Source organism: Patagioenas fasciata, chromosome 15, assembly GCF_037038585.1.
Source record: "Patagioenas fasciata isolate bPatFas1 chromosome 15, bPatFas1.hap1, whole genome shotgun sequence".
NCBI classification, from domain to species: Eukaryota; Metazoa; Chordata; class Aves; order Columbiformes; family Columbidae; genus Patagioenas; species Patagioenas fasciata.
The window spans coordinates 17,336,231-17,363,126 of NC_092534.1; the positions used below are offsets into that span (position 1 = coordinate 17,336,231).

At 51.6% G+C, this 26,896-nt stretch overlaps 2 protein-coding genes across 2 annotated transcripts in view; one reads left to right on the top strand and one right to left on the bottom strand.

Annotated features, from left to right (window-relative positions):
* The window catches only part of BAIAP2L1 (BAR/IMD domain containing adaptor protein 2 like 1), a 32,178-nt gene extending 19,194 nt beyond the window's left edge, over nt 1-12,984 (top strand). Inside the window, exons 4-14 of the mRNA XM_065850474.2 lie at nt 5,060-5,121; nt 5,221-5,292; nt 5,612-5,749; nt 7,295-7,447; nt 7,920-8,087; nt 8,396-8,546; nt 9,682-9,889; nt 10,184-10,261; nt 10,606-10,771; nt 11,785-11,825; nt 12,314-12,984. Coding sequence (XP_065706546.1) covers nt 5,060-5,121; nt 5,221-5,292; nt 5,612-5,749; nt 7,295-7,447; nt 7,920-8,087; nt 8,396-8,546; nt 9,682-9,889; nt 10,184-10,261; nt 10,606-10,771; nt 11,785-11,825; nt 12,314-12,389 — 1,313 coding nt within the window. The 3' untranslated portion in view covers nt 12,390-12,984. The remainder of the gene's footprint in view (nt 1-5,059; nt 5,122-5,220; nt 5,293-5,611; nt 5,750-7,294; nt 7,448-7,919; nt 8,088-8,395; nt 8,547-9,681; nt 9,890-10,183; nt 10,262-10,605; nt 10,772-11,784; nt 11,826-12,313) is intronic.
* An 851-nt stretch (nt 12,985-13,835) lies between these two features.
* On the bottom strand, nt 13,836-24,812 carry BRI3 (brain protein I3). Its single transcript, XM_065851062.2, has 3 exons — nt 24,468-24,812; nt 22,236-22,350; nt 13,836-14,208 (listed from the first exon to the last, which is right to left on the bottom strand). The coding sequence occupies exons 1-3, from the start codon at nt 24,631-24,633 to the stop codon at nt 14,076-14,078; spliced, it is 414 nt and encodes a 137-aa protein (XP_065707134.1). The 5' UTR covers nt 24,634-24,812; the 3' UTR covers nt 13,836-14,075.
* Between the last annotated feature and the right edge of the window lie 2,084 nt (nt 24,813-26,896).

The following is a 26,896-nucleotide window of genomic DNA, read 5'->3' on the forward strand; positions in this document are numbered from 1 at the left end:
AGGGAGCTGCGGAGACATTTCCTCCTTGCCTCCTGTTTCGTGTCCGTTCATGCAGTAAGGAAGGGCAGACTCGACCTAGTCCTGTTGATTTATGTGCGTATTTGGTTTCATTCTACAGCTTGTGGGTTTTTTAAAGCAGTCTGGACAAATTGTATTAGAAGCAAAGTGCAGTTAGAGCTTGGGAATTTTTACATTACTTTATGCTTCTTTATGATTTTGTTCTTTCACATTAAATTCCATTAAGGCTTTTTACCTTCTTTAAAGCATCTGTTGCTCAATTAAATCCTTCGGCAATAAATCCCTCTTGTGAAAGAATGATAAATATAACGCATTTGAGGCTCAGTGGGTGCTTTGTTCAATCATTTTTACTTGGTACGCTGCCTGCCTCTGAAACTTTGTTTTACTGTCTTCAGGGGCTATTGGCTTGAGAGGACTTTGTTTCTGCCTTTCCCGTGCCATAAACACCTTTCTGTGGGCAAAGGTGACTTGGGGAAAGAGATCTTGACAGAAACGCAATCTAATAATATACGAGAACCATATTGTCTCCATGTGTAGCTTTGACTCAGCCCTTCATTCTCTTGCTTAATGTATATAATTAGGCAGTTTAATCTCCAAGACGTGAAGTTACTAGACCTGCCCGAATGCAAAACAGGGCAGCAGGAGATAAATGAGTGATATAATTAAGCACTTTGTCCGTTCCCAGACATCTAAGAAAATCTCTCTGTTAAAAGACTTGATATTTTTCAAGAACGGCCTCCTCTAAATAAAACAAAATTGAAGTCTATTTCAAATAAGGAGATGCAATGAATACTGTCTTCACTCTAACACAGCCATTTAGTATTTTTAAGTGATTTTGTTGGTAGCTGTTCATCTTTGTTTCTATGGTAGAGCTCCACTGATTGAGCTCGTTTTTGTTTCTAGTTTGAACTAGTTCCTCCAGTCTCCGTGGCAGAGCACTCAGATGGGCTGAGATGAGTCCCGGGGCGGTCCCCGCGTGGCGGGTGACGCGCGGCTGCCGCCGGGTGTCCTGGCCTTGCAGGGGTGTTGGTGGCGCAGGCTGGTTCCATCTGCAGTGCGGACGTCTGGACGGGACGGACGCCGTGCCTGGGGAAACCACTGACACGTGTTTTTGGGGTGGTTTTTCTCTTTGGTAACAAAACCAACACCGTTAGTGGAATTCTAGTCTGTCTTGTTTTCTCACAGAACATATAAATACAGCTAATAGCCTGGTTAAGCCTAAAAATACTCCACAGATTCCTGAGATTTCAGTTGAAAATATCTTTCTATCTGTGCATTGAACCTCTTTGAAACTAAAATCAATTTACTATGGAACTTGGCATTCCTGCTCATGGTCGTGTTTCGTGTTATAGCCGTGTTACGCAGGATGGTCTCAAGAACCACGCAGGAGATGATTTCTGTGCTCCCCTGTAACAGCAAAGCAGCAGAGCAGCTATCTATCTATACACGTTTACAACTGCCTTCTTGTTTCCTAAAACAAATGTGGGAGTACTGAATGTCACAAAGATGTCACCTTCAGAGAGGGGGGATGGAAAGCAGAAAGAAGAATCTTTGAAAGGCATTTGAACAGTTTACCATCCAGACCGGTGGTTTGGGATTATTAATTAATTGCATAATGTGATGCCTAAAACCGGTTCACATTTACGGTCTGTCTGCCGCAAACTGGACCTAAGTGGCCTGTTATCTTGCACTGCAGTCAGGTCTTGTGTTTGATGGGTTTGAGGTTTGCCAATAAGGGATGACAAGGTTGATATTTGGTTCTTGAGGATTATGAGCTCTCAAATACCAAACCTGATTATGAGCAGCTTTAATACACAGGAAAATACTTTTAGTTCACGTGAGAAATACGTTTGTCTTCATCTTAAATAGTTTTCTGTACCTTGTTATAAGATGAATAATTACTGAACATTGGAGCCTGGCCTTAGCTTATGCTGTTATTAACCCGGAGTAACCCATTGTCTTCATTAGAGCTATTCTATAATTCACTGTTGTAATTCAAATCGAAATATTATACTGAGGCTGTTGAATTTCCATTCCACTTGGACACCATTACATGTGGGCTCAGTGTCTGTGATCCCGGTGCCGTGTCCATACCGGGGATCCCTGGCTGAGCAGCCGGAGCGTTTCCCGGTGCCGTGTCCATACCGGGGGTCCCAGGCTGAGCAGCCGGAGCGTTTCCCGGTGCCGTGTCCATACCGGGGGTCCCAGGCTGAGCAACCGGAGCGTTTCCCGGTGCCGTGTCCATACCGGGGGTCCCAGGCTGAGCAGCCGGAGCGTTTCCCAGTGCCGTGTCCATACCGGGGGTCCCAGGCTGAGCAGCCGGAGCGTTTCCCGGTGCCGTGTCCATACCGGGGGTCCCTGGCTGAGCAACCGGAGCGTTTCCCGGTGCCGTGTCCATACCGGGGGTCCCAGGCTGAGCAGCCGGAGCGTTTCCCAGTGCCGTGTCCATACCGGGGGTCCCAGGCTGAGCAGCCGGAGCGTTTCCCAGTGCCGTGTCCATACCGGGGGTCCCAGGCTGAGCAGCCGGAGCGTTTCCCGGTGCCGTGTCCATACCGGGGCTCCCTGGCTGAGCAGCCGGAGCGTTTCCCAGTGCCGTGTCCATACCGGGGTCCCTGGCTGAGCAGCCGGAGCGTTTCCCGGTGCCGTGTCCGTGCCGGGGGTCCCAGGCTGAGCAGCCGGAGCATTTCCCGGTGCCGTGTCCATACCGGGGGTCCCAGGCTGAGCAACCGGAGCGTTTCCCGGTGCCGTGTCCATACCGGGGGTCCCTGGCTGAGCAGCCGGAGCGTTTCCCGGTGCCGTGTCCGTGCCGGGGGTCCCTGGCTGAGCAGCCGGAGCGTTTCCCGGTGCCGTGTCCATACCGGGGGTCCCTGGCTGAGCAGCCGGAGCGTTTCCCGGTGCCGTGTCCATACCGGGGGTCCCAGGCTGAGCAGCCGGAGCGTTTCCCGGTGCCGTGTCCATACCGGGGGTCCCAGGCTGAGCAGCCGGAGCATTTCCCGGTGCCGTGTCCATACCGGGGGTCCCTGGCTGAGCAGCCGGAGCGTTTCCCGGTGCCGTGTCCGTGCCGGGGGTCCCAGGCTGAACAGCCGGAGCGTTTCCCGGTGCCGTGTCCATACCGGGGGTCCCAGGCTGAGCAGCCGGAGCGTTTCCCGGTGCCGTGTCCGTGCCGGGGGTCCCTAACTAAACAAACTCTGTCTTTTTATTAATATCTGTATTTCTTGAATTTCTTTTCCTGACTCCTTTTAACACGTTTTCCTTTTTAAGTTGCAGATGAGTGTTTACAATTTTTTTCTACTTTTACCAGCCTATTACAGTCTAAACTGTATCTTTTCAGTCGAGTTTGGTGAAACAGAAACACTGTGGGCTAATGTGTATTCACTTCTACCGCCCTAAAATAACCTGGCTTAACTGTTACTTCAGCTGTTTATGTAACTACATTGTATTTACTTTTCTATTGCCTGGGAGCAACTACTTACTGCAGCACCTCCCAGTTCTCATAGTATTTATATTTCTGTAGTCACCAGCAACTTTAGATACGAACAAAAAGAGTTTAGCGCTCAGGACTAGGGAGAAATGCAGCATCCCCTGTCTGCGCCGCCCCCGCTCTGAGCGCGAGCTCCTTTCTCACCAGTCCGGGGGCCGACTGTCCTCGTTGTGCCCCGACTCCTGTCTCCAGGGCCCCGGGGGGTGCTGTGCGCGGGGCGCAGCGCGGGGCAGGACGCAGGAGGACTCCTGGAAAAGCAGGAGGGACGCGAGCTCCTCCCGAACCGCCTCGTGTTTCCCATAAGCAATAATGCAGACCATACTTACAGTATTTAGTTAATTAATTTAGGACTGGGTAATGTAGGAGTAGTTACATTTATCCAGTCCTAAAATTATGTTCAGCCCTTTGAAGGCAACTATGAGGCAGATGTGGCCCCCGGTGAAAATGAGTCTGACAGCCCAGGTGTAAGAAAACAGACAGGACGGGCGCACAGAGCAGTCCCTGCCGGTGACCCTGCCGGTGACCGCACCAGGAACGCAGAGCTGGGCACGGCTTTGCCAGGCCCGCCCACGCCTTAGGACAGCGCCAGTGCAGGTTAATCCTCCTGGCTGAGACACGGTAACTGTCCACGGGTCTAATGTGGTGAAGTCAAACCAGACACTTTTTGGCACTTCTGGCTGCTCCTCTCAGGAGGGTGTCGCAATCTCCCAGACAGGACCGGCACACGGGCCCGCGTCACGGCCAGCGCCAGGGACAGGGTGGGGATGATGTGGCACCTGTCCCCGCAGAGGGAGGTGATGTGGCACCCGTCCCCGCAGAGGGAGGTGACGTGGTGTGGTGTGGTGTGGTGTGGTGTGGTGTGTCTGTGTGCGCACAGGGCAGGGCCGGCCGGCACGGCTGACGTTGGTTTGCACACACAGCCGCACCCAAAGGACTGAGGGCTTTTCTCTATATCCTGCCGGAGCAGAACGCAAGGCTGGGTTTAACGGCTCGCGGTCGGAGCGGGCCGTGCGGAGGGCGGCGCGCTGGGAGGGCCCGAGCAGGGGTGCAGGGACATCTGCGGCTCCTCGGCTGCGTTGATGACGAACGGTCGGGCTGCGACCGCTGGCTCAACAGGGTGGACGTTAATCAGCGTGTTTATCCGATCTGTTTTAGCAGGTCTGCTGGGAATGGATGTCAAAGGTTACTTTGTTAATTCTGAGGGTGCACTTAGCTAATAAAGTTTAATTTCCAGACTAAGCACGGATAGCAGCTACTTGGACAGTAACAACTGTCTCTGGTTCCTGTATGCTGTTCTCTGACTTGGCAAGAGAAGAGGCTGTTACTAAATCCATGTGGCTGTTCTGGGGAGAAGGAAGGATTTATTTTGCCTGGCACTCCATGGTCCTTTTGCACAATAACATATGATGAATTATTCTTCTATCACTTATGAGCGGCATCCCTCTTAAATGTATATTCTAGTTAATAAATATATAGTTAAATCTGGTTGATTACTGTGCTTTGTTAACTAACTTCAGAACTCTATAAAAGACACAAATATGCTTGTGTGTTTGTCAACAGGCCAAGTTCTCGTAGAAATTTCAAGAACACACAAGAAACTCAATGACAGTCTAGAGGAGAGTGTAAGTTAAACCGTTTCTTTTTAAAATTGATTTTCCTTTTGAAATTATAAATTACTTTTTCTGGTTTTTTAATAATCCTTCATTTATTTGCTTTTAAAGTTCAAAAAATTTCATAAAGACATTATATCTGAACTGGAGAGGAAAACAGACCTGGATGTGAAGTACATGACGGTAAGTACATTCAATTCTAAGTGCCGTATGTTATTGATCTATTCCTAGTCACAACATTTTCAGAAATTGTTCCCTAACGGCTAATTAATCAGCACGTTAGAACTGAGCTTTAGATACATACACATGGCAAAAATACTCATGCTTTTTCGAGTTAAAAAGGGAACCGATGCACTTAATAGCATTTCTCAACTAAAGGTGAGGAAGGCGATTTCCAGACCCGAGTGGCGTGTGTCGGCAATGCCCCAGAGGTGCTGGCAGCGCCTCTTGGTCAGTTACACGCAGAGTGCACCACGAGAGGTGTTAAACGCTTCCCTTGCAGGCAACTTTAAAGAGGTACCAAACGGAACACAGAAGCAAACTGGATTCCTTAGAGAAGTCCCAGGCTGAGCTGAAAAAAATCCGAAGGAAAAGCCAAGGGGCACGAAACGTACTGAAGTATGAACATAAAGAAATGGAGGTCAGTGCAGTGTCTCTTACCTTACGTGTTTCTTTCGTTGTGCGAGGACTGGTCAACAGAACGTGTTCAGCTATCACAGGTCACATCTGAGGCCGTTTTCAAACTTGTGACGCTTCCCACCATTTCTGGATCCGCAACGTTTCAACCCTCGACCAACCCTTGATATTCATATTTAAAGTACCTCTGCAACAACACCTTTACGCAGAGGTTTGCACAGGGAGCCAGCTGCGCTGTGCAAATTCAGTACTCATTTGCTCTAAGTTCCCAAAGTAGGCAAATGCCAACTTCTGTTATCACTTATTCTTACCTTTCCTACTGCTCTTAAAACAGCATTGCCACCTTGAGGTGAAACAAGGAATGGCAAGGCAATGAGGAGACTTCGTAGCAAGCCAGACTGGTTGTCATGTATCTCTCACGTTGGGTGTGCAGGGAGAGAACGAACGCTGGGTGTGCACGGAGAGAACGTTGGGTGTGCAGGGAGAGAACGAACACTGGGTGTGCACGGAGAGAACGAACACTGGGTGTGCACGGAGAGAACGAACACTGGGTGTGCACGAAGAGAACGCTGGGTGTGCATGGAGAGAACGAAGGTTGGGTGTGCACGGAGAGAACGAACACTGGGTGTGCACGGAGAGAACGCTGGGTGTGCAGGGAGAGAACGAACACTGGGTGTGCACAGAGAGAACACTGGGTGTGCAGGGAGAGAACGAAGGTTGGGTGTGCACGGAGAGAACGAACACTGGGTGTGCACGGAGAGAACGTTGGGTGTGCAGGGAGAGAACGAAGGTTGGGTGTGCACGGAGAGAACGAACACTGGGTGTGCACGGAGAGAACACTGGGTGTGCACGGAGAGAACGAACACTGGGTATGCAGGGAGAGAACGAACACTGGGTGTGCACGGAGAGAACGTTGGGTGTGCAGGGAGAGAACGAAGGTTGGGTGTGCACGGAGAGAACGAACACTGGGTGTGCACGGAGAGAACGTTGGGTGTGCAGGGAGAGAACGAACACTGGGTGTGCACGGAGAGAACGAACACTGGGTGTGCACGGAGAGAACGTTGGGTGTGCAGGGAGAGAACGAAGGTTGGGTGTGCACGGAGAGAACGAACACTGGGTGTGCACGGAGAGAACACTGGGTGTGCACGGAGAGAACGAACACTGGGTGTGCACGGAGAGAACGCTGGGTGTGCAGGGAGAGAACGAACACTGGGTGTGCACGGAGAGAACGTTGGGTGTGCAGGGAGAGAACGAAGGTTGGGTGTGCACGGAGAGAACGAACACTGGGTGTGCACGGAGAGAACGCTGGGTGTGCACGGAGAGAACGAACACTGGGTGTGCACAGAGAGAACACTGGGTGTGCACAGAGAGAACGCTGGGTGTGCAGGGAGAGAACGCTGGTCGTGCATGGAGAGAAGGACGTGGCAGCAGAGCCGCCCTGCCCTGCCCACCTGCCCAAAAACTTCTTCCAAGTCTTTAGGAGTTTCCCTCAGTAACTGGTATAGTTTCAAATAGAACTTGGAGACTGCATGTGATTCTTCTTCCTCAGTATCTGGAAACGGTGAGCTCCCGCCAGAGCGACATTCAGAGGTTCATCGCTGAAGGCTGCAGAGAAGCTCTCCTTGAAGAGAAGAGGCGATTCTGCTTCCTGGTTGACAAGCACTGCAGCTTTACCCAGCACATGCACTTCTACCACATCCAGGTCAGTGGCAGCAGTGTGGACAGAAGGGAGCTCCTGAGATCGGATGGCGTGGGAGATGTTCGGTGTCTCCTGCGGTGCGGAGATCAGACTGCCATGAACAGCTATGGTAGCACTTGGGAGCAGTGTAGTGCCAGACAAGTGTTCTGCTCAGCTCAGAGAAATAGTTGACAATGCAATAGTCTCTTAACTGTATTGTAGCAACTATAAAGGGATATGGTGACTTTGTAAAAAGAATATACTAAGAACAAAATGTATGGACTGATCAGGTGTTCCCGGTATCTGACCCTGAAGGAGGACAGCCTCTTTCTAAACTGTATTATTTGTTTCGAAGAGGTATTACTTGTGAAAATATTTTCAAATACTTGCATTTTGAAAGTGTTCTTATTTTGGTATAATAACAATTATCAAGTAGATCTGTGCAATTTTATGAAGAAGCGTCTCTTTGACAAGTACGTTTTAAACTCGGGCGCAGTGTGCGGACTTCCTGAAGGCCAAGCTGCCCGGCTGGCAGGAGATCTGCAGCGACGCCACCAAAGTGCCTGAGAAAGTCCGAATGATGATCGATGAAATAAGGACGCCCGGGTCCACCCCGGTCTCAGGAACTCCACAACCTTCGCCGATGATAGAGAGAAGCTCCCTGGTATGTTGTTCTTTGGTGGGCAGCGGTTCCCTCTCTCAGGGGGAGCAGAGCGGCTCCACTGGCTTCCCCTGTACCGGAGCATTTGGGGCTGTGTGTGACGTACGTTCTGCCAGGATGTACTGGGCTGGGTGCAAGAGCAGAACCGTGAAGCTGCAGCTCTGCAGCAATTTCACGGGAAAGGGAGGACTTTATGGCGGATCTAAGTACGTACCATTTGGGAATATTTAAGATTGCTTTCTAGAATTTGATGTTGCACGAGTTGTCACCGTCTCGTCAGTACTGCGATGCTGTTGTTCTTGTGTCTCTAGATTGGAGATGACTTCCATCCTCACCACGACAACGCGTCGAAGGTGCCCCCGGCGCCCCCGGGCCGGGCGTTCACCAGCCCGCTGGTCGACATGTTCAACCACCCCGCGGCGGCTCCCAGGCCGTCCCCTGAGACACCGCCCGGGTCCGCAGGTGAGCGCCGCCCCCTCGGCCCTGACACCCGCACGGGCGGGCACAGCGCTCGGGTTGCCGCGGGGACTCCGCACTGCTGTGGTGTGAACGCCAGGACATACAGAGGAGCAGAAAATGATCTTCATAAAGTATTTACACGTTACCTAACAGGAGCAATATGCGTTAGAAGAAAAGACTTGTTTGCACTAAAATCCAGGTCAAGATGGGTAAATTCTATTTTAATCACCGCGTGTCCCCGATTAACCTGGTTTAACTGCTCTTATGACTTCCAGTCTTATTGGAAGAACACATTCTATAATTCTGAACAAGATACATCTGAGTGATCATTCCAGTGCCCACGAACAAATCACCACTATGCCCTGCTTTGTTTCCTTTGAGCGCACGGGGCAGCGAGGGAAGAACGCACACGGGGCAAAAGGCGCACAGGCTTGTATTGCTTTCCTGAGATGTGAACTCCTATTAAGATTTGTTTTCAGAGTTTCTAGTGTGTTGATTTTTTTACTTTCCCTGCTGTAGGGAAGGAAGGGGAAGAACTGACCCTAGATCACAGCATTAAGAAATGCAGAACGCTCCAATGTGATAATAGCAATGCCAGCATTTCTTCCTTGAAAATGTGTTTACAATCTATTATACTGGGCACACAATGTATAATTTTGAGACCTCCTTTAAGTTGTCTTCTGGTGAACATCTGGTGAACATCTGGGCTCTGCGAAGCCCCAGGTACCTGCATCTCCTGTCGATGCAGCTGGAGCCGAGTGCAGTGCACATTTGAAAGAGAAATCTTGGACTTCATACACACATTTCTTTAGAATGGAAAATTCTCAAAGGTTTTTTTTTAATAGCTGTGAACATTGAGCATTTTTCAGGCCAAAAGAGGAAAGAAGTAGCAAGTTAAAGCTTTACATAACTTTTAACGTCTGTTGGCTGAACTTTACTGTGATGCGCGGACGGCGCTGAGAACCAGGCGGGGGGTGGGAGGTGTCTGCCTGGAAACCAAAGCGGCACCGAGCCTCAGAACTCGGTTTGCACTCGAGTATTCCTTTGTCTACTTCTGTCTTCCTGTCAGACTCCGAGTTGTAGTTAATTTTGCTGGTGTGTAGCTGATTTTGCTTTTTTGCTTTTTCTTTTTTGACAGAGAATTCGGACGATGCCAGTTTACCACGCTCAGCTTCTGTTGCCACGGGACTGAATATAATGAAGAGGCAAAAAGTAAAGACAATTTTCCCGCATACTGCTGGCAGTAACAAGACATTGCTCAGCTTTGCACAGGGAGACATCATCACGCTTCTCGTGGCTGAAGAAAAGGATGGCTGGCTGTACGGGGAACACGACTCCACCAAACTGTAAGATAATCCGTAGTCACCCGTTTGAACATGAGGGAAAATGGGTCTCATCAGATTTTGTAGCAGGTATCAGTAAATGCCGGCTGCCACTGGCCGGGCAGCGGGGGTCTGTCTGTGAGGTAAACCACCGCACCTGGCCCGGGGAGATTGTGTAAACTGATTTGGTGTCAGCAGAAATCGGGTCTTCAGAAGTCGAATCTCAGTTCACTGAGTCTGGTGTTTTGTCCGCTGTTGTCTTGTGAAAGATCTTTCCAACTTTACGTAATATGACCTTGAAACCCTTTCCCATTACAGAAAAGGATGGTTTCCATCATCATACACTAGACCACTGCAAGAACCAGCGGGAGAAAAAGCCTTTGTCCCAGTTCCAAGGTAACATTTTGGGTGGGACTTGCAGAAATGCCTTAATCTTCTCTGACACTTAGTAAAAATGTTATTGTTCTCCTCATGTTCTTAGTTATTCAGCGATATATACAGTAAGTGCTTTCTAATGGTCTGTCGTATGATGCCTTGATTACATTAACATGTAGTGGTTACACCCAGACCCAAGGACTTGCTTCACCCCAACCTCGGAATTCCGAGTCCCACTGACTGCAATGGGACTCCGCACCTTTTGTCAGCGTTCAGCTCGTGCACGTCTGTGCTTTCCTGGGGCTCAAGATAAGTGAGACAGATGTATTACAGGAACTGAACCGTTGTTGTTTGGGTTCTCGCAGCCCCGCACCGGTCCGCAGCGTCAGTTCTGTAAATCTTGTGGAAAAAGGAGACGTTGTCCTCCCACCACCAGACTATCTGGGCTCTTCACAAACAGATAAAGGAGTGGAGTCTGCCAAAGGTACGACTGTTAAAACACCAACCGACAGACCGGAACACGCAGGTCCGGTAAGTAATCAATACCTTGAATCCTTTTCTTGATGTATGTGGCTGAGCTTTAAATGAGGCCCTGGGATACTCTGCTTTAGCCACTTGTACTTCAGTGGCCTTCGCTGCAGCTGTTCGGGAGGATCACGGCTCACAGCAGACCCTGTGGCTGGGCTGGAAAACCAAGGGAACGGCGGATCGTTCAGGTGGCAGACTGGAACAGTGTGTTCTCTTGGGAGGCCAGAAGGAGAGCCACAGAGGCACAGAGCCACGGTGCCACAGAGGCACAGAGCCACGGTGCCACAGAGGCACAGAGCCACAGAGGCACAGAGCCACGGTGCCACAGAGGCACAGAGCCACGCTGCCACAGCCACGCTGTCACCCTGGGCGGCTCTTTACTCACCACCACCAGCAAAAATCCCAGGAAATATGTGACCTTGTACTGCACAGAAAAACTTCTAGAGCACGTATCTGCCCTCAATTCAGGCTTTTAATAGTTAAATATGTCATTGTGCGGGTTGCTGGTTTGCTGTTGTTGGTTTTTAACTTCATGACTTGGCAGTTACATGAACACACAGCGACTGCTCATTCTGGTTTTGGCATTTTTGCTGTGAAACTGGCAGATGATCAGTTGTGTTACAAAACCAGTATGGTTGATATTTGTGCTGCAAGTAGCTCTGTCCTTTTTCTTACGGCTGCTGGTTGTTGCAGTAACATTGCGTTTGCTGTTGGAACTGTGAACTGCCCAGCTGGACCCCAGGTGACTGCTGATCCTAAACCTGGGAGGGTGGGATGGCCACCACGAGCAAACCAGCCGGATCACGCTAACACAGTTTTAACTTTCTAAGTAACTCTGAGATAATGTTCCTCTCCATAACTGCCCGTCCACAGTCCAGGTGAACTACACAATCATCATTATTCTACATGGCTGAATATTTCGGCCTGAGGAATGACAATCCTTTCCTTAGCAGGACGGCAAGATCACCTGTAACACGGTTTTGTAAATCCATGCAAATATCTTTCTTCTTTTACAGAAACCTGACCTGAATGGCATTACAAAACCACCTTTTCTAAGGTATATTTTTAAAGCTTTTACACTAATGGAAGTGGTTGGGTTTTATATTTGCTTTTGTATTGATCGTGAGGGGAAGTGAGGCTGTTTCCCTGACTTCCTCTCTGACGTTTCCTGGGCTTTGGTAGAACACGGTGCCTGAACTGGGCGCAGTTCTCCCTGGAGCAGCTTCCAGGGGCACGCGGTGCCCGGGCCCTGCTCGGAAAAATGGGGTTTCTCCGGTACTTTAACAGGAAGCAAAACTTAAACTATTAAAAGCAAAAATCTGTCAAGACTGGGAGCTGTTTAAAACACCAGCCCAGATCTAACCAGGCATTAACTTCCCAACGCGTGTGAGTCTTCCCACGTAAGCTGGTTCTAAAAGCTCAAAGCTCAGTTTAACTTGCAGTTTACCGGGCTGCTCAGACGCGCTGTGTTAAGCGCCCGAGCCGCAGCGGGCGCGACCCCGCTGGTCGGTTCTGTCTGCAGTGACCTCGTGCTTTGCTTTTCAGCGGAGAAAACCCTTTTGCAACCGTGAAACTCAGACCAACAGTAACGAACGACAGATCAGCGCCCATTATTCGATGAAGACACCCGGTCCGTACCCTGTGCTTCCTCTGTATAAGGACCATTCTCAGTAATGACAACTACTATCTAAACTGGCTCTAAAACTTATTTAAATTTAATTACTGTACAATAGAATCATACCAGAATGGATTCTGATTTTCTCGAAAACCTGTACTTTCTAATGAGTTAATTGCTTTGGGCTGATGTTTGAGCACTTAGGCTTGACTTTACAGCGCGCCTCTTTGCAGTAGGAATTGTGCGGATCCTGGAGCTAGTTCGGAGCTGGTTAAACCAGCGGAACTCGTAGCTCTCAACTCCGAGTCTCTGTCAGTCGTTATTTGGAAACCAATGGTAAGTTCTAGAATATAAACCTGCACCTGCCACTTACTAAATAAGACGATTTTATTTTCCAAACAGAACAATGTAACAGCTGCCTTATTCCAGAATAGAGAATCGCCTGTATAAAGTGATCATGCGTTATTTTGTTTAAGAAAGACACACTAGGTTATAAATAAATATTTATCCCTTAAGAATAGACAATTTGTAATGCTTTGCTTAATGTTCAGCTATACATTTTCAAGTGTTAACATAAATCTATTTTGTCTAATGTACTGTCCACACATTCTTCAATGATCATTTTCTTTAAAACACGCTGTCAAACTTTAGTCTTATAAAAAGTCCTAATAAAACAGTGCCATGGTTTTTCTGAAGCGCTGATGTGAAAAGCTGAAGCTGCCCCATCACTGCAGCCGCGATTCAAACAGCTCCGGTTTGAACGCGTCGGGTGAGGGAGCCCAACCGCTCACACAGCACCGAACCCTGCTCTGCACCTCAGGCACAGGCAGTTGCGGCGTTTGTTACCGCAGGCCCAGAGCGCCCCGTCCCAGTGGAGACGTCGTCTGAAAGGCTTCTCCTACAGCACTGGTCATCTCAGAAACTGACACAGGGTGTTAAACCTGGCCCCTCACACTGCGGCAGCACTGGGTGTTTTCTGCCGTATGGGGTCTGCACCGCGACCGCTGCGGGTGACGAACCCGCTCCAAGTGACTGTGCCTCACAGCCGCACGCGCACAGCCCCGGAGCACCGACCCCTCCTGTAACAGTGAGGTCAGGTCATGTGAAATGCCTTTCGCTTACTTAATAGCAAAAAATAGTACACGAGCACGTGATGGCTGCGGAGCCCCATCGCGCCTCCTCCGGCTTCAGCTGCCGGGGACCCTGCAGAACATCCACCAGCTTTCCAGACGTGGCACCCACACCAGGGCCCGTTCTCCACAGCAGATACAGGCACAGCAGCCTCAGAACACCCCGTGTGCTTCAAGTACAGCTCCAAACCGTTTTTTCTTTTTACTATCACAAGGATTCCACCAAACAGTTATCCCTCTTTGTAGCTGGGATTATTAACTCCACTTTCAGAGCACGCGTCATCAGACACATCAGTCACATACCTAATAATCCAGCCACGAGTTGAGGATTGCAAAAGGAAAAGCAGTTTTATTTAGTTGTCAACAGGTGCCAGTAAACATGGAAAACAAGTTGGGTTTTCATGTTTTGCAATGCACATGCTCATAAAAGATTAAATTACATGCAAGAGACTAAATTTCTTCACACTTTACAAAACAGGTCTGAAGCAAATAAAATGATTGTACATGACATTTACATTAGAAAGAGTACGCTAACAGCTGTCGCTTCCATACGCACGTCCCCTTAGCCAAAGGCTGCCCCGCAATTGGGGCATCTTCTCTGCCTCAGCGCGAGGCAGAACAGGATCCCGATGGGAAAGAAGACGATGGCACACAGAACACCCAGGCAGGTGAAGGTGTCCTCCAGCACGCCGACCCTGCGGACAGAGAACAGGCTCGGTCAAGGGCGACGGCCACGGCTGCCCAGCAGGTACCACGTCCTCGTCTGGCAGCCACTGACACACACTTTTTTATAAAGCACGATAAAGCACAAAGGGTTGGGTTTTTCTTAGGGCTTGTTTTGTTTTTCCCATTAAATGACAAGATTTTGAATTACGGCACTTAAAGGAAAACAGGAAACGTGCAGATGATCCGACTGTAGATAAGGCTACCAGGACAGCAGCCATCCTCCTGTCACCCTGCTCCAGGACTGGTACGCGGAACGTACCCCCTTGCCAGTCCTTCTTGGGGCCAAGTGTTCCTGTATAGTGAGGATACAGTTTTCCAGAACTAAACCTTAGTGTCACTAAGTTTTACTCTCATAGAAGGGAAGGAAGCTTGCTTTTAAAATAATTCACTGACTCTTCCAGGTGATGCAGGGTGAAGATGTAACCGTACCAGTGTTGTTACGCTGGTTACTGCACACCAAGCCCCCATTTCTCAGCTGCTCAGGTCTCTTACAACAGGCGGGGGTCACACGTGTGCCTGCCTGCCTCCCACAGCTGTCCTGGAGCGGGCCCTCTCAGCCCATTCCACCCCAGGTCTCCACACTGTACGTGCACCACAGCTCTTTCAGAAAAAATAATAATAAAAAAACCACTCTCTGAATGTTTTCATCTGATGATTCGGTGCTTTTTCTCAGCCTCTTCCTAAGGGCAACATTTGACTGGGCAGCGAGTTGCGCAACGCTGGTTCGGGGCTTTGCTGAAACACCCAGCTCACGCGTTCACTGGGCAAGTGGAAAGCACTGCGGGGAGGGGATGCAAACAGGTTTGTGTCGGTGTTGCTGCAGTGCACACGCAGCCTGGCCACGTCCGGGCCCTGCAGCGCCAGCACGCTCTCCGGAGAGCGCAGCTCAATATAACCCACGTGCACAGGGGCAGGCGCACTGCGCGTTTAGGGCTCTGACCTACTGAGCAGGATAGGGAGAACTTTAAAAGTTCCAGCTGTAGGTTTCGGGCGAAGGAGCCCGTCACGAGCCAGCACTGCGCTGCGGACGGTGCCGGTTCAGTAAGCCTGTACAGGACTATGCTCACTCCTCACAATCAGACTCCCCACGTCCCCCAGCTTGGGGGTGCAGCACTACCGTCATACGCTGGTTCACGAGTTCATTTCTGGCCGCTACAAAAGTCCAAAGGCCAAACACACATCACCGTTGAAATAACCCTCGGTAGGTATGCCTGGTTTCTGCTTCCAAAAACTGATGTTCCTTTAGAACCGTAGGAAAATCTGCCGTGGACATCACTGGGCCGAGTCCCGAACCAGTGACCACCGGCGCGAGAAACGCTGTTCCCGCAGCTCTGCGAGAGCAGAGTCCTAACTCTGACTTCTTCCTGACGTGCTGTACATAAACAGCCCCAAAATGAAGACAAACAGGAAAGCCTGAGTATCCAGACTTAAGAAATGTGAGCAGTCATACTAAATAGTCAAAATCGGGAGTTTAGCAAAACACTTGAACAAGACGTGTCCTCTTAAGATTCCCTGGTACAGCGAAAGTCAACAAACGGAGCGAAGTGACCCTGGAATACCTGCTACAAGCGGCGTGCCAAGGCCAACGAGCCGTTGTTTCCTGCAGAGCAGGCACAGCCAGCCCGCTGTGAACAGAGCGAAGGGACAAGGCGCGGACTCCGAGACCATCTCCTCACCGCAGTGGGCTAAACATCACAGCTCGTTTAGACGTAAGAACCGTTCTCCTTCCCCTCAACCATCCTAAGTGGCTTTTCAAAGCGTTCCTGATATCCTGCTGCTTACACAACTTCGTGTTCCACCTGAGTTTCCAGTATCGGTCCCTCCTTTTGATGAACTGACTTTATTTCTGTTTACAGAGTTCTTGTGACAGCAGTCAACTCTATATTCGGTATGAAGGAATTGTCAGGGTACAGCTGATCCCAGCAGTGGTTTTACGGTTTCGTATCCTCACATAAAGCTCCTTTGGGGTAATAAGTGAAACGATGCCGACTAACGCTGAAATCGAAATACAGATTCCAGGCTCAGCACACAAGTGTCCCAAAGCTCAGATCTTTGCAGCCTTGTGGCTGCTCCTACAAACTCAGCATAACATCCCCCGTTCCTCCTGGCTTCCGGCGATCGGTGTCACCGCCTAATTCGGGACGAACCCTTCAACCGCTGCTCAGCCAGCCCTAAATTTAGAAGGAGGAAAAACCCAAGACTTTTTATAAAGGAGAACGAGTATTTTAGCTTTGCTTGTGTATCTTACCTGAGCTACAGAGCAATTAGAGACTCCATATTCAAACTGCAGATTCACTGATGTAACCGAACACAAATTCTGTTCTACAGCATAAACCACATAAAAGCTGATTATAACTGCACCACTCCCCATCTAAAAATAAAGTGGAAAGGTTTAGTTATACTGCAAGCAGTGTCTTGGATTTAAGCTCTAATTGCAGCTGCCAACTCCATAAGGTAACATCGATTATTCCCACTGACAAGTATTTGAAATGAAGTTACTTTTCGGACAGTCCCCTTCTCGAAAGTCAGTCTTACAACATTAACATCTTAAGCCAAATGCTCGAGATGAGAGGGCCAGCAGTGAGATCTGCATACACAGCATCCGGACAATTTAACACCTGCATTTTCAGACTTGACACTCCACCACACTCCTAAATGTGTGCTTATCAGCATCTTTCATCCCTTACTGATAACTCAGAAGGTCATCCCAGCGAAGCAGAGCGACTTTGGTTGTACGACAAGCTCTGCAAGACCCGAAAAGAGACGTCAGCGCGCTGCAGGGTGTTCCCAGCTGCGTTCCACGCAGACGCCCTCCCGCTCATCCAGACGCGGGGTTTCCAGCCAGCGCCCCGCCGCTCCTGCCTCTGCGCCCGGGGTCCGTCCCCACCGCAACGGGAACGTCGACCAGCGGCAAGCACGGGGACTGGAAGCTGCACACATCTTCACCTTCGGAACACTAAAATACAGACAGCTTTCCTTCGTGTCTGCCCCAGCCAACGCACCAGCAGCAGCAGCTTGGCCAGGCGCGTTCCAGTTCCACCTGAGCGGCGCTGACAGTGCGAGTACAGCGACCACAGCATGGGGTGCTTACGGTGCTGATTTCCACGGAGAGACGCCAGCTCCTCCAGCCCAGCTATACTGAAGGTATATTGAACGGTGTTGATCCGTATTCACAGAAAGGTGCCCAAACATATACAGAGCAACCAGCCTGCCCTCCTCAACGCAAGCCGTACACACACGTAAACAAAACTGCCCTTAAAAGTCACCTTCAAGTAAGACACCGCAGCATTTGCAGATTTGTCTGAACGCGCTTTGGCTTTAGGCCCCACTTCCCTGGAGAGGGCTGGCGGCAGAGCCACAGACGCTGGCCGTGGAACAGCCTCCACCTCGGCGTCTACAACCCACCAGCCCTCTCTAACGCAGTAGCAGCACCGCTTTAACTCCAGTTCTGAGAACACTAACGGCGAGAGGAGCCCCATGGCTTCGCACCAGCAACCCGGCCTCAGGGACGAGGCTACACGTGCCAGCCATGACCCCCCTGGCTGGGGGAGATCGGTCTGTGGTGAACTGAGACCTGCGGAGTTCTTCCCTCACTCATCAGCCAAACCGGCATCACCTCTGGTTACCAACAGACCAGGCCAGCTTCCTCCTCTCACCCAGAACAACTCATTGCTACAAAGAACTCCTAATTGCCAGAATACGGACACCAAGGCAAATGGTGACACTAATTAAAGAAAAAAAAAAAGCTATCAACTCATGCCCAGTGACAGAGCGGGCATTAGGGACCAGACTCATTTTTATTTGGCCCCATTAGGGAATACGTTCCTGCTCTATCTTACTGATCGCATCAAGTCTCATTCATTAGAAATCTGTGTTTTGCTTATTGTCCACAAATCAGTTCAGACCAGTAGAACACAAATCCTCAAACAGCAAGAGCTGCGTTGTTCTCGCTGGGGACCCCATTCGCAGGCTGACCGGCTCCGCTCCTGGGGGCCGCGGTCCGAGCCGTGCGCAGCAGCCGCGTGCCCGGTGGGAACCCACAGCTGCCCGCATGCAGGCTCGGGCGGCTGCTCCGGCCGCACCGCGGCTTCCGCTCCACATCACACGCGCGAGTCGCTGCTGCACTCCCTGCCCTAACCGCTCGTGCCCTAACCGCTCGTGCCCTAACTGCTCGTGCCCTAACCGCTCGTGCCCTAACCGCTCGTGCCCTAACCGCTCCAGCCACTGCACCGCAGCGCAGCAGCGCAGAACTGCACGGGAACTGCACGGGAACTGCACGGGAACTGCCGGAGCAGCGAGGAACCGCCGGAGCAGCTACACCGGCCCAGAGTATATTAGCACTTTATCGAAGAAAACATTTCAACCAAAACAAGAGAACTTACTACTACGTCCAAAACCAAACTGCACCACCAGTGCGGCAGGAAGAAGGCTGCAAGTCGCCTGAGAACAAACACAGTTTGATCAAACTCGTCTCATCTTCCAGTCCCGGACGAAGCTTCAGTGCTGCTGTAACCTGGGACCCACCGCCGTGTTTCTCAGGCCAGTGTCTGTGACTGTCAGAAGACAAAGCCACCACGGCGCAGTGGCCGTGTGTCCTTCCCCCCGCCCCTGCTGCCACACAGCCGAGTGCTTGTTGAACAGGAGAACAAACCCAACGGGTCTGCCACGGGCTCTGTCCAGAGTTTGAAAGAACCGGCCCCTGCCAACATCAGGTGCAGGTCCTGTTTTCACAGCTGTCAGAGGGACCTTTCCTCTGCTCAGTACCAAGCAAGCAGCCGGTCCTTCGCAGTTTGTTCCACTCCGCAAAGCAAGACAGAGAAAGAGAAACTGAAAGTGAGCACAAGAGAAGCAGCCGGACGTGTTCTCCGAGCTGGAAAGAGAAGGACAGGGCCGGACCCGCAGCTGGGGCTGCAATGGCTCAGTCTGTGCTTGAACATAAAGCATTTTAAAAGCAGGACTAGGCTGATCCTTAAGTGTCAACTACAAACAATAAAGCTGACAATATTCTGCAACTCAGTTTAATTCTCCATACATCAGAGTCGGGAGCAGAATTCGCACTAAGACAACAGAATCACAACCACCTAAGATGTTTTAATAACGCAGGGAAGGACAGAACACGCGTTAACGCTGAAGTCTGTAATTAGAAAGCAACACTGCCCAGTGATGAGTTGGGATGATGTGACTAACGAGTAACGAAGCACGAGGGACGGGACCGTCGCCGCTCGGGTGCAGGAACGCCTCAGAAATACAGTGACCAGGAGCACGTCACCTGCTTGTGAGAGGCTGTTCTGGAGATCCTCTGTGCTTTTCCTTCCTCCACAGCATAAATCAAGCCTAAAGATCTACTACACTGTAGCTAGTTTATTAACCTCAGGATCATTGGTGACTGCACTAAAACAGACTCTTACCCAAAGAACAGGCCAATACTGCGTATTTCTCCTCAACAGCGGATATTTTAAGTTGGAAATCGTTTTGATTTCAATTAGCAACACTCACTAATGCCTCTGTGCAACAGACTGGTTTGTATCTGCGGTGTGAAAGGGCTCTCGGTGGGCTCCAGCCCACACCGCCAGTCACATCACAGCCGCAAGCACGGCTCTTTCCTCACACCTAAGGCACATGGACTTCTCTGATGGTCAAGCATCAAATCAGAACAGTAACAGTACAACTACCTTTAATAAAGTTACTTTATATATATATATACATAATAAAGCGGTTTATTAAAGTTATTTATGTATCATTAGTAACTTTACGTTTAGCAATGCCCTTTCAACAACTCTTTTGTTCAGTGTTGCATTCAGAGTATAGCTGCATGTTGCATTCTTCACAAAATAGGTTTCTAGGCCAAGGAAGTAAACTGGAACTATGTTTAAGGTCCTGAGAAGTCAAAGAGGATTATGAGCTCCAACAGACTCAGCCACCGTAACTGCCCAGAACACGAGCCCTGAGCCTGCGGGTTCCTGCGCAGATCTCCAGGATCACGCTCCCCACCCCGCCTCCCCGTCCCTTCCCCTCAATCCCCAGACCGTCAGCTCCTCCAGTACTCAAACAACAAGCAATCTGAGATTCCTGTTTCCCTTCTACCCCGACACTTTGACTCTTTTTCGAAAGACAGCTAGGAGAAAACCAGCAATACTGCAAAGACAACTACGGCACACCGTCACTAGAGAGCGTTCCAGAAGGGCTGCCGAGAGCCCTACACGTGAAGCAGCGCGCTATTGCACCTCAGAGCAATCAACGTGCCAAGGTTCTCCACAAAGCTTTTTATTTTTCACAGCCCAAAACAAAACGCGGGGATCCCAGAGCAAACGGGCTTTTGGGGTGGGTATTTTGTTTAGCGAAGAGCCCGCAGTGCACGGAGCGCTGGTACCTCCGGCAGAGCAAGTCTGGTGGCTTCACTTAAAAACACCTTACACAAGAAAGCTCACTTTCCCAAATTTGGCTAAAGTTAGATGGTATATTTGCAAATGACTGTGTCTAAGGTGTCCCCTAGAACAGCCCAGGATAACTTCCAGAAAAAGGAAAAAAATCGTAGGGGTAGCAGCAAGTCTGCCAGTCCTGAGCCACTGCACAGACCAGCTCCACAGTAAAATGCCTTGAGATCTATGGGGTTTAGGGCTGGAAGGTCTGCATGAGCACTCCGTCTGCCTTTTACCAGGCTACTCATGCACCTTTCCTGTCCACTGCTTGAGCTGAAGCACGAACATTCTAATGCAGCTGCTCAGGGGGCAGGATCCACCGCCTCCTCTCAAGAGCTCGGTGGTTCCTCTCCCTCACTGTTAGAACACACAAGTTCTAGAGCAATAGCTCCAGCTGGTGCAGGTTTTTCAGCCTTAACTAGTGGCACTTCAGCAGGCACCTGTTCTTACACAGCACCACAAGGGACTTATTTGACTCCACCTTTGAAGGCAGGTACGGACTCTCAGACAAGCACCAATTCCAACAAAACCAAAGGCCTCTGCCACTACAATCGCTATCGTGTCCATCACACTGAAACCTGGTACCGCTGCAGCTTTTCTAGCAAGTCCGTTTCTCACACTTTTTGAAAGGGGTGAGCGAGGGCTCAGACTTGCAGAACACCAAGCACCTGTTCACGACACCGCAAGGGTAACCAACTGCCACACGTTACCGGCAGGGGACGATTCTGCAGGGGAGGCTGAGCCGGCCGGGCGCCCCCGTGGAATCCGGCCGCCCTCACCCGCCAGCGAACGTCCCGGCACGAGGAGAAGTGAGAAGCGCGGGGCTGCAGCTGCTGACTGCACCGGGGGGAAACGGGCCTCCCTCCCTTTCTTGCGGCTGCTGATCTCCGAGGGGGAAGCTGTTCTGTTGTTGCAACTCCAGCTCATAGCTCACCACTTTTTCTGCTTTTCACCACTTCTCAGATTGACATTCAATCAAATCTATTAATGTCCCTGTTCTTCTGCAGTCAAAAGACTTCTAAAGTAAAACATCCTTTAAACCCTTAAGATACCAACGTTTTCAGCCAGCACTGCCAACGGCCCACCCGGCCCTGCGGGGCGGGTGCTGGGATGGGGCGCTCCCCGCAGCGGGAGCCCTGCCGCAGGACGCCCGGATAGCCACAAGTGACTGTGCTCAGGAATTACAGTTTCACAACACAATCACGCTACTCACTGTCACAGGGCACAAACACCAGAAAGGACTTCCTGTCATCCTCTCGAGAGCTGACCCTCCACATCGTGACTGAGCTGCCTTTTCATTAAACACACCACTTCCAGATCCTCCTCCACCATAAAGAACACACTCATGTTTATATGTAAAGGCTACTGTATTAATTACAACGGTTGTCACAAGCCCATTAGGACAAGCTCACACTTCATAAATTAAAGCTCTCCACTAATAGAATTTTAGTTTTTCAATTAATTCAATTCTAATACACAATGAGAAACTATTGAAAACAAATGAATTCTATGGATACCTGTAGTTTAAAAAATAAAACCTAGGACCGATTTATTTCTCAAGCAGAGAGCTGTATTACCTGCAGGCAGGACAGCCACCAACTACTACTACAGAAGTGGTGGTGGCGGGCTGTTGAATGATGGTGTACGTGCTCGAATAGTTTGGCTGTGATGTCGGTGGAGGAACAGCATACCCTAAAATAAGAGAAAAACTCAGTCACTGCATGTAAAGCACAAAAAATAACAATTAAAAAGTATGGAAACAGAATGTAGAATAAAAACCAGAAACGTAGTCTTGACCAAGCACTTCAAGCTCTATCAAAATCACAGCTGGAAAATATTACTCAGCAAATCTATTAGCAAAGCTACTTCATAACCCCAAGTATCTAGTACAATTTAACCATCTATAAAGGACACTGAGGTAATAATTAACTTTGAGAATCTGTTTCAATGCTGTTTGAGGGCCTGGAAAAAAACAGTTTAAGCAAACAGCGATCGCAGCTTTCCCTCCGGACGTTACGCGTCAGGTACGTCCCGCTCAGCACACAAACCAGCTGAAACAGATAAATCTTCCTTGGGTTTCCACCTTAACGTCCACGTATCAGGTTTATAACTGGAGACAGAAGTAGGAGTGATAAGATGCAAGTGGAAACAGGCTGCATAGCAGAAAACAAAAGCCATCCAACCCCACATCTTTCAGCAAATCCATGCTGTTAGCTAGTAAATGTGTAATGTTAACAGCTGTAGTTAGGAAACACAAGCCCTTAACTACCACACTAATATTTAAAGAAAATAAAAAGCTTTAAATGCGGTGTGTTCGATGTCTGCACTCAAGGTACCCTCTGCCCAGGTAAAGTCCACTTGGAACTTCTCTCCCAGGCACAGTTCCCAGATTTTCTTGATCTGTGAAGTCCACCAACCTCACTAATTAGACTGAAAATAATCAGCAATATTTGTATTGTAGGAAAATAAGCTCCAAGTTCTTAGCAGGAAATCAATCTGTGGTCCCAATATTCACCCTTGATGACTGGGGTCAGTGTCTGCTCTATTCAGTTGTTCGTCTCCATTTTTGAAGCACTCCCCTAACTCTACAGAGTTTCCTGAGGGGCTGCCGCTCCCTGTGACTGCCCGCAGGTACCAATTCACCTCACACCAGGACTGCATCTACTCACCTGCCTAAGTCTCTCCAAGACTACTGAAGTGTATCAGCAGAGAACAAACATTAACCAGAGAACTGCACGCAAAGTGCCAGTTCGGGGTGTTTCACCGCCGGCACAGCCGTGTCTGCCTGTGCCGGTTCGGGGTGTTTCACCGCCGGCACAGCCGTGTCTGCCTGTGCCGGTTCGGGGTGTTTCACCGCCGGCACAGCCGTGTCTGCCTGTGCCGGTTCGGGGTGTTTCACCGCCGGCACAGCCGTGTCTGCCTGTGCCGGTTCGGGGTGTTTCACCGCCGGCACAGCCGTGTCTGCCTGTGCCGGTTCGGGGTGTTTCACCGCCGGCACAGCCGTGTCTGCCTGTGCCGGTTCGGGGTGTTTCACCGCCGGCACAGCCGTGTCTGCCTGTGCCGGTTCGGGGTGTTTCACCGCCGGCACAGCCGTGTCTGCCTGTGCCGGTTCGGGGTGTTTCACCGCCGGCACAGCCGTGTCTGCCTGTGCCGGTTCGGGGTGTTTCACCGCCGGCACAGCCGTGTCTGCCTGTGCCGGTTCGGGGTGTTTCACCGCCGGCACAGCCGTGTCTGCCTGTGCCGGTTCGGGGTGTTTCACCGCCGGCACAGCCGTGTCTGCCTGTGCCGGTTCGGGGTGTTTCACCGCCGGCACAGCCGTGTCTGCCTGTGCCGGTTCGGGGTGTTTCACCGCCGGCACAGCCGTGTCTGCCTGTGCCGGTTCGGGGTGTTTCACCGCCGGCACAGCCGTGCCTGTGCCGCTGTCCCGAGGCGGAACCCCCGCACGCCCGGTTCTGGGGCGGCACAACGACCGCCGCCAGCTCCCGGAGGCAGCAGGGACGCAGGGGAAGGGGAGGCGGCGCTTCCAGACCCCTGGACCCCGCGCAGCCTCCTCCCCGCGCTGGGCTGCGGAGCGGGAGCCGGGAGCACGGGCCCGCCCGGCTCCGGACAGGGGCTCCGAGCGTCCCCGCTCCCGCGGGGCGGCCCCACAGGCCACGGCCGCTCCCCGAGCCCGCGCCGGCCTGCGGCCCCGGCAGCGCCAGCGCCGCCCCCGAACGGCCCGTCCGGGCCGCTCCGTCCCGGGGCAGGGGAGCGCGGTTCACGCTCCGCGGCACCCCCGGCGCCCCTCGCCCCCCAGCCCTCAGACCCACCTGCGGCGGCCGCGGCGCCCGGGTAGGGGTAGGGCGGGGGCGGCTGGAAGCCGGGTTGTGGCGGGGGGATGGCGCCGTAGTTGCTCTGCCCGTAGTCGTAGCCCGCGCCCTGGGCGGCGGGGCTGTAGGCGGGGGGCCGCTCCTGCAGCAGCGGCTTGTTGTCCATGCCGAGCCGCGGAGCCGAGCGGCCGGAGCGCGGGGACGAGCGGCGCCCTCGCTCAGCGCCCAACTTGGCGGGCGCCGCCCCCTCCGCCCCGCCCGAAGGCGCCGGAGCCCAGCGGCGGCGCCTCGTGCGTCCCGGGCCGGGGAGCGACCCCTGGCGCGGGGGAGGCCGCTCCGAGCGCCCCGCACCGCGCGGCTCCGCAGCCGCTACGCTCGCGGCGGTCACGAGACTGCGCCCCACGTGACGCCGCTCCCAGCAGCGCGAGCCACCCGCCGGGAGGCGCGCGGAGCCCCGGCCTTAAAGGGGCCGCAGCACCGGAGCCGGGCACGCCGCGAGGGTGCCCCGGTGTCACGGCCGCAGCGGGGCCGCGGGCGCTGTGTCCCCGGCACTGGGACGAGAGCAGCCGCCGGCGGGCCCGGCCGCCGCACGCTGCCACCGGTCACCGGGCCTGCAGGTCACCGTGTGACTCAGCCGGTGCTGGGTTTAGCGTGCTCGCTGAGACCCGTAGGTTTCGCGCATCGTTTTCCTTCGCGTGCTCCTCGCCCAGAATGCGATCCCTGCTGGAAACGGGCCGCCTGAGCCAGGCCAGGACGGGGCTCATTGCTGGGCTGGTCCCGGTTGAGGGTGCTCGACCCCAGCGGCATTAACAGAAAAGAGGGTGCGGAAAGTGGTTGATTCTGCACCCGCGACAACATCAAGAGCCACTTCGAATCGTACCGTAGCCAAACGACCCCAGCTGAGCTCTGGAAACATGGGAAGGTGGAGGGAGCGGGACTGTGTCCGTGTGTGTACGTATAAACACATATTCTGTGTGTGTGTTTGCATCTACACAGAACCCCCGCTCTGAGGAGAAAGCAAAAATCAGCAGGAAACAGTTCCGCGTGCTGCAGTGACTTCTGCAAACCCACATCCCACTGGAAGAGCCGCACTCGCGCATTAATGGGAAAAAAGCGAGAGTTCTGCGGGTGCAGACACGGGACGGGAATGTCGTACAGAGACAAAGGATTTGAAAAGAGATTGAGGGAAAGCCAGAAGAAGAAATACTGAAGTTAAACAAACAAAATCAATCAGAAAAAGAGCAAGAGGGATGCTGCTTTCTCCTGCACAGCAGACTGAAGCAAGAAGTTCAACAGCGCTTTCACCAGACACAGCTGCTTCTGAAACCCAGCTTCCTGATGGCTGGACAGCTCAGGACCTTAAATGTCTTTTATCACCAGTAAAACTCTGGCCTCTTCCCTCCACACCTTCAACCCATGAGGTGTCTGATTCACCACATCTTCTGTTCTTGAAATACGCACAAGCTTGTCCTTCCCTACAGGTACCAACACAGTGCCTGCCACCGCAGCAAACGCTGCGCGACCCCACGGCAAACACTGCACGACCCCACGGCAAACACTGTGTGACCCCATGGCAAACACTGCGCGACCCCACGGCAAACACTGCACGACCCCACGGCAAACACTGTGTGACCCCACGGCAAACACTGCGCGACCCCACGGCAAACACTGCACGACCCCACAGCAGGGAAGGTTTGGCCTGTTTCATAGGAGGGGGAAAAACAAAACTTAAAAAAGGAAATGAGATTAAACAATTTGCCTCAAAATCAAACAGACTCTTGAAACAGATAGAAATGGAGAGCACACAACCCAAAATCCAAGCCAGTGCCAGCATCACATGATGATGAGATGATCCCTGCCCTCTGGCCGTCCGTCTGCTCGCTGTGGTTTGCAGCACCTGACTTGTCGGGCAGTGGCACCGCTCACGGGTCGCAGGGACACCACTCATGGGTCACGGCAGCACCGCTCACGGTTTGCAGGGACACTGCTCACGGGTCGCAGTGGCACCGCTCACAGTTTGCAGGGACACCGCTCACAGGTCGCAGGGACACCGCTCACGGTTTGCAGCGGCAGTCACAGACCGCTCCTGCTCTGAGGAAGGATTTTGCTTACTGTAACTGTAGTGGTATAAATATTACATGAGGTTTTTGAAAGAACAAACTAAAAGCACAAATGCAATGCAGTGCTTCCTCATTAGGGGAAAGACACTTCCGTAAAATGAATGTCAAGTGACAAAGAAAAATCCCCCTTTTAAATAAGTGAGATTTGGGAAAGTGTGGAATAGCCAACAGTAGGGAAGCTGCCTGTATGAACCACCTGCAGCTGCGTTAGGACAGGGGCTGCAAAACAATGGAAATTATTTAAAATATCTTGACTATGCTTTGGACAGAGCAAAGTCTTAACAACAAGAGATGTAAAAACCTGCACAG

What these genes read in the sequence shown, in the direction of transcription:
- BRI3 (XM_065851062.2), bottom strand. Translation starts at nt 24,633, where the DNA reads ATGGACAACAAGCCGCTGCTGCAGGAGCGGCCCCCCGCCTACAGCCCC. An exon ending in GGGCGCCGCGGCCGCCGCAG is followed by an intron (nt 22,351 to 24,467) that starts GTGGGTCTGAGG and finishes CTCTTATTTTAG; the next exon opens with GGTATGCTGTTCCTCCACCG. An exon ending in GGTGGCTGTCCTGCCTGCAG is followed by an intron (nt 14,209 to 22,235) that starts GTAATACAGCTC and finishes CTCTGTCCGCAG; the next exon opens with GGTCGGCGTGCTGGAGGACA.